The sequence below is a fragment of the Chelon labrosus genome (assembly GCF_963514085.1).
Source record: "Chelon labrosus genome assembly, chromosome: 19".
NCBI classification, from domain to species: Eukaryota; Metazoa; Chordata; class Actinopteri; order Mugiliformes; family Mugilidae; genus Chelon; species Chelon labrosus.
In genome coordinates this window covers 20,832,015-20,839,313 of record NC_140352.1, presented here as the reverse complement: position 1 = coordinate 20,839,313, position 7,299 = coordinate 20,832,015, and the positions used below count along the sequence as shown (strand labels likewise).

General features: G+C 47.2%; 1 protein-coding gene across 1 annotated transcript in view; it reads left to right on the top strand.

The window, feature by feature from the left end:
* Positions 1-770: 770 nt before the first annotated feature.
* The window catches only part of kcnc3b (potassium voltage-gated channel, Shaw-related subfamily, member 3b), a gene marked incomplete at its 5' end in the record, with an annotated part of 37,023 nt that continues 30,494 nt past the window's right edge, over positions 771-7,299 (top strand). The window contains 1 exon segment of the mRNA XM_084567203.1: positions 771-818. Coding sequence (XP_084423329.1) covers positions 771-818 — 48 coding nt within the window.

Sequence of the window (7,299 nt, the reverse complement as noted above, 5' to 3'; positions counted from 1 at the left end):
GTGGGGAAGAGAGACAAGACAGAGAAAAAGAATCAATTGGACCATAAATCAAACGCAGTATTCCCTCTTATAGCCCGGCGTGTGTGTGTTTTTATTCCATATGTATTTATGAAGTTCAGCAGCCATATGAGAAATTAGCCTCTGTATTCACCGGGGTCCTCCCACCCTTCTGTCTTGCTCTCTAATCCGCCCACATGTATCGTCTGAGGAAAAAAATAGTGCAGAAGGTGACGCTCCTCCAAAGGAACAGAGAGAGGCACAGAGAGGGAAAGGCAAAGAGAGAGCTGTCTACAGGCTGCATCTCCACTGAAACATTTGGAAGAGGGAGACAGAGGAAGAGCTGAATGGTGTAGCTACACCCTGCGCCTGGAAGCGTAGAGACACTGTAACAAAGGCTGGCAATTATTATTTTTTTTTTTTGGCAATAACAGAGAGGTGGGAGAGGGGCTCTGAAATCGAGGGGAAATATCTCAAAAAAGAGAGCCAGTTTTCAGGGGGACTTCTGCTTCATTTCATCCGAAAGACTCATCCCTTGCCATCATCAGCATGACCATAAGCTATAAGTAACATTCGGCAATAACGGTATCAAAACGAGATTTCCAGCAACAGACGCGCGCAATCCTATTTTGATTTGTTATAATCGGGACCAAAAAAAAAAAAAAAAAAAAAAAGATCCACTGAATGCCTGCGAGAGACTGGACACTCTCGGAAATCATAAAGAAAGAGCGATCTAACAAAGAAAACTACATTTTGATTGATCTTTAAGCTTCATGTGCGTGTTTCTCCGCGCACTCGAAACGAACCTGAACCAAAAGCAAGTGAGTATGAACCGTGTCTGTGTATATGTCTGTATTTTGGTGGCTTTATTCTGCGCTTATCCGTCTAACAACAGAGACTTGAATGGCCAGGGCAGAGAAAAAAAAAAAAAAAGAAGGCACAAACACGGCGTCTAACCTACATTCAACAAGTATCGTTTTGTGCTCGATAACTGCGAAATTATCCGTAGCCTGTTTGTGTCCTGATCAAAATCTGGACCAATCACAGTGTGTGGAAATGATTTAAGAATTGGACTCGCAGACCTCGCCACTGTGTTTTGTTATTATTCAGCACAAGGAGCACTGCACTTTTGCAGTCTGATCAGAATTACCTGCTTAAAAAAATCGTTTTATAAATCCTAGCCTTCCTCATTGCACGCGTGGTGGGTGTTTCCCCGTGTACACCACCAGATCAGAGCAGCTTCATGCCTCTGAGAGGAATGTGTGCCTGCATTCCTCTTTGCATCATTTCTGTGTCCGTCCCTTTCCATGTGTGTGTTGCTTTGTGCGTTTGCTGGCATGCATTTGTTTTACTTGCATGTGCCCTCAGCGTGTCTCTGTGCGTGTGCCTGCGCGTCGTGGCAGCACTGGGTGAGTGTCAAGGCCTGAAATGGAGGTTTGATGAAGGAGCCACGGGAGGTAGGGCGAGAGGGGCTGCTGACACACAAACGCACACGGGGAGAGGAGAAGATGTGAGGGAGAGATGGGGTTGGGGGCACTGGAGCGGAACTACAGGAAGGGCATAGCATCACTGAGATCTCACCTGGGAAGTCTAGGGGGGCAGTTAAATGTCTAGACGCGGTCTTCTTCCCCTACAAAACCCCTCCGACACATCACCTATGCTCTGACAGTTTGCCTGGTCCGCATTCCACTGCATTCCACGCAAAGTCTCTGGTTTCATAACGCCTCTTCTGCCTTCACTTTCCAGCACATGCCTCCCTTTTTCTGCCAACTGGCTCCGGCGTGTTCATCTCTTAATGGGAACTCTTGCTTTTCTTTTTTTTCTCCTCCATTTGCTCTTTCTGTTTCTGTCTCTGTCTCTCTCTCTCTCGTTGCTTCTCCTCCCTTCAGTCCTGCATTATAAATCTACAGCTGGTGCTATTTTTAGACTGAGGGTAACCCAGAAAACACCCCTTAGATTTTAGCAAACAAAAAAAAAAAAAAAAAAAGGAGAGACGAAGCCTCCCCATCGGAGACAGTGGCACGCTGTCAGTGGGGTTGGCAGTGAAGGGATGGGGCTTAAAAGGAGGACGCTGCTGTTTAAGCAACGGGGGGAATAAATCTATTTTGAGGCAGTGATTGAATTACGCATGTGTCGTGTCCTGGGTTTGTGTGTGTTCTTGCCTCTCTGACCCGTTCCTCTCTCCTTGGCCGTGACGCTTTCTCACTCATCCCCCCATCTTTGAGCCAGCTTCAGTCATGAGAACTCTCCCTCTGCCCTTCAGCTAATTGGAGCCGGTCCGGCCTTTTAAACCTATGCTTGACCTTGAGGCTCACCTCCAGCTCACCCTGCATCTCCTCTCGTGCCTATTGTTCCCTTTTCCTGTCTACATTAAAACCCAGCTTCTCTCCCTCCTGTCCAGATGTTTAGAACCCCACACGGGACTTCAGCTTCCCTCCTTTATGTCTAATTGCTGGCTAGTTCACAGGTCAGGGATCAGCGCGGTGATACTTCATCCCTCGTCCCTGCTTTGTCTGTCTGGCCCCGTGTATCACATCATTGCTCTGCTGGATCATATAATGGTCCTAATCACGCGGGAAGGGCAGGATCATTAATTAAGAGCAGACAGGTTTAGACGGCCTAAGAGGGAGTCGGGACGTGTGCGGGGTAAAGCTATCTGCTCCTGATGCAAATTCTCCAAGAAATTCAAAGAGGGATGTAAGCTTGGATTTATCCAGGTCCAAAAATAGAGTTCCTCACCGGCGTGACACACTATCCTGTCGCTTTTTTCCCCCCCTGCACTCTGTGCTGTTTCAGGATTAGTCTGACTTCTCCTGCAGCAATAATTTCTCCTTGAAGGAAGATTTAGTACCTCTTCTATCATCACTCCCTTCTCCCCGCATCCTCCTGTCACTAGTGAACTTTCATCTGGGTTTCATATCTATCCCCACCAAAAAAATAAATAAATAAATAAAATTAGATATCTCAGGCTTCATTGTCCTGTGGGCAGGAAAGATTTTAGTCATGGACACTGACTGAGCTCTCAGTGCTCTATTACAGGCTTCACTGCTGCTAGTCTATTCCTGAAAATGGCTTTATGTATTAATCATCGCCAGCCAGCTAAAAGGAGAAAAGCAGGAGTGCATGGTTCTTTTTTTCTTTTTTCTTGTCATAAAAAAAGAGAGAGAGCATAATAAGAGAGCAGCAGCTGCACGCTTCTGGCAGGCGTGATTGACCAATATGCACAAGTTTCAAGACCCCCGGTAGGGGTGTTGGTGCTGCTGTATGTGTGGATTGGTCAGCCCCTGGAGATCTGCTCACTGGTGTTGCTGAGTAGAGGAGCTGCCTCTGGTAGATTGGCCGTTTCCCTTTCTGCTTGCTTAATTGATTGGCTATTTAATTCATGTTCAGGGAATTGGTCACTGGTGAGATTTGTTTCTTTGATGAGAATTGCTTTGTTTTCGTCTTCTTCCATCATCTGTATATATTAGCTATGTGAGAGCTGCTGGGTCATTGTGTAGCTCTGTTTTCTCTTTTTCTCCTCATGCTTTATTTTTTTCTATATCCATTCATGCAATTCCAGTCATTCTAATTCTTTCTATTCATACTCTACCTATCCCTCGCGCGCGCACACACACACTCACACCTCTGGCTTCTCCTCTCCTGGCAGAAGCATACAACATGAGGTGCAGTGACGATCCGAGGGGGGGAGAGGACTCTGTGTGGTGTGACACTGCACTAAAAGGGGAGGTGACCGCAGTGCTCGCACCGAGCTGCAGTGCTTCACTTTCTCCTGTTGGGGTCTCCTCAGCACTGGGGAGTGCGTGAGAAAGAGAGGAGAGGGAGATGAGGTAGAGACGAGGGGGAGAGAGGAGTGAGGCAAGGAGGGAGGGAGTGCGGCGGTATGGATGGAACAGCGTGAAGCCTTGTGGTTACATCCTTTGATGAGGTAGCGGGTGGGGAGAAAAAAAAAAAAAAAAAAGGCTGTGCACCGCAAACACATGCGCCATTTGGGCTCTCTCTCCCTCGCGCACACAGAAACAGACGTTACACACTTGCCTGCAGAGCCCTCCTTACCCCCGGTGGTACATTTACCATTCAGCTCAGCTGTACGGCTACACTTGTTTTCCTTCCTCCCCTCCTCTCTTTTAATCACTGCACTGTTTCCATGCCTCTCATTGGTGCTGCAGGACATTTCTTATTCACCCTCCCACACCTTCGCAGCCATTCAGGTGCTACTGCACCGCACTGCAAGGTCTTTTTCAGTCTCTCTCCTCCCCCACCTGCTTTCCCTCCCCTCTTCCATTTTCCCCAAACACCATTCCCTCTCTCTCTCCCCTTTACCTTATTGTCCCCTAACCTCTCCATCCTTCGCTCTTCTCCAGCCCTCCTCCTTCTCCATCACACCTCACTCCCTCTCATCTCACCCCTATCTCCCCCTCTGAGGTTGGTGAAGGTTTTTGCTTTTTCTGCCAACTGCCGGTCCTGTTCCGCATAGTCAGCACTCCTCCAAATTCCTCCCTTTCTCTCTTTTTCTCTCTTTTTCTCTCACTCCAGCGTGCGCTTCCCTCCCCTCCCCTCCCCTCCCCCCCGGTTACTGCTGCTGGTACCTCACAGTCAATGCATCCCATAATCTCGTGCTCCCTCCCCCCTCTTGCTGCAGTGTTTCTGCTAATATATATTAGCGTCAGTGCAGTCTTCGTACATGAGCTGGGTGCACACGCTTTTCCTCCCCGAGCACTGTTCTCTGCATCTAGCAGAAATCATATGCTGCCCGTAAAGGTTTAGAATGATCAAGGCACGTTTCAAAAGCCCCACCCCCCACCCCCAGCCTGTTTGTTGCAGCCAGGTGAGCGAGCGAGCTTGAGTGCACCCCCTCCCTCCGTCCTCCTCTACCCTGCTTCTCGCTTTCTTTCCCCTGTGTACGAGTGCAGTGGTGAGGCAGTAGTAGCAGGGTGGCGCAGGACATGGTGGCCAAGGCAGGAAATGCTGCAGGAGAGAGAAAGCGGTGGTGCTGCAAGGGGGGAGGGGGGGTTGTTCCTTGCCTCAGCTCCTCTGCACCCCACTCCCCTTCACTTATCACTGAGTTTTTATCCTCTTTCTCATGTGCACTCCCATTCTGTGTTCCTTCCCTCCTCTGGGCTTTTTCGTCTCCACTGGCACTCGACTTCCATCCTCCATTTTACGCATGGACATGCTTGTCTTCGCGTTACCCCCCCCTTTGCTCTCTGGTGTGTTTCTGTGCTGCTGCTAGTGATAAAGGTGCTGAGGCAGACTCTTTAAGGCATCTGCTTACCTCCCCTTTATTAAGGTGAAAACTGCAGCCATTCTCTTGAAATACAGCCAGAAAGTGTTCAACTTGTTCAAATCTGGAAATCTGACCTTGTCGATGACGGCTTTTAATGTTGTCTTACAATTCTAAGAAAGTGTGGGTGCACACTTCACCAATTAACAGTTCTGATACATAAAAGTGTATTTATAAAATCAATAAGCTCACCGCGCATGAGGGAACACACGGTCATTTAACCACGGTTACAGACTTGTGGTTGTCCATGTATAAAATATTCAGCAGGTCAACTACAGCACTACAACAGCCTATGAAGTGCGAGTCAGGGCGCAGAGTTGCAAAGAGAAGCCAGAAAAGTTACTTAAAGCATAAAAGTCTAAAAAGAAAGAGAGTTTACAGAAGCTGCATCTGCAAAAACTTCAGTGTCCCATTAGAGGGAGTTTGTCCCAGACAGGCAGAGAGTGCCGCTGTCCATGGTGCTGAAATGTAATCCATCCCAAGACACAAGTACTCTCAGCTTAAAAGCCCCACAGGACAAAGCTGACTCTGTGTTAGGATCTTATTATGCATGGCTTGACTTTCAGATATTCTCTTCATTTTATTTTGTTGTATATGTTAAAGCTTCCAGTGCTTTGCATTAATAGTGCAGCGAAACTCACAAACTCACAGTGCAGGATTTTTTTTTTTTTCTGCCAAGCAAGCAGATTTGATGCTCCTGCAGCAAAAAATACTGCAAAGACTTGGGAAAACTGGGGGGAAAAGTAGAAATCTGAGGAATTTGATATGTTACATGCTCAAATGATCTAATCTGTGCACATATATAGATTTAAATTCTTGTTGGCTGTGCGCAGTTTGTTCAGAGATTGTTATCCCATGCACTAGCCTTGGTCTTGGTATATCTTACCTGATTGTTGTCTTTTTTCCAGGATTTCCAAAAATTGAAAAAAGAAAATACAATCACACCAAAAAAAAAGGTCAAAATTAAAGAAGAAACTCATTGCCAACAAAAAAAAATCTGAAGAGAAAATAGAGACTGCAAACTTTTCCATGAACGAAAGTTGTTTCCGCAGATAAAAAGTGCAGAGAAATGATCAAAGCAGCAAAGTAAGCACAAATAACGAGCCAGCGAGAGAGGCTGCAGCGTCCTGCCTGAAAGAAAGCAAAAGTCTGAGGGGAAAGAGGAGGGAAGAGTTGACCCAAAGTGAAGGACACTTACTTTGGTGAGGGGGGGAAGGATGAGAGAGGAGAATGAGTGAGTCAAAAGTGAGGGGAAAATGGAAGAAAAGAGTTTGAGGAAGATGCAGCGAGGGGAAAAAATAAGAAAATAGAGGGTGGAAAGAACAGGATGGAGAGAGACCGATGGAGAAAGAAGGGGACACCGGAGAGGAGTGTGACTGTTGTGAGAGGAAGGAGAGATGAAGCCTTGATTCCCCCTCCTTCAATGAAATGTGATTCCTTTATGCGGAATATGAGAGCGGGAGAGGAAGAGAAAGTGAGGGAGAGGGGGAGGGCCAGCGAGAGCTCGCAGCAGAGGAGGGAGGAGGAGAGTGGTGCATTTCTTTGAATAGAGAAAAAGGTTAACAACATAGATACAGTGCCGTGTATGGGCTTTTTTTTTTTTTTAAAGCTGTGAACGCGTGTCTTTTCTGAAGCGTCGTGAGCCCCTCTGGATGGTAAACGCAGCCCACGGGTGAACAATCAGACCTCTCTGAGAGAGAGAGAGAGAGAGAGAGAGAGAGAGAGAGAGAGAGAGAGAGAGCAAATAACTCAGGCTTTTTACTGCAGCAGAATTCATTCACTTTTATAGTGCACTCTCCCTTTCGATGCTCTTCCTCCTCCCCCCTGCACACTCTCTTCTGCCCCCTTTTTTCCATTACTAGAGTAGAGACAATATTACACTAGCTGTTCACTGTAACTGCCCTCAGTGAGTGTGCTGCATCCACTTTCTCCCTCTCCTCTCCCCCCACATCCTCCCCTTTCTCCCTCTTTTGTCCCCTTCCTTAGTGTCTTTGTTTGAGCCTGCCTTGTTTTTCCTG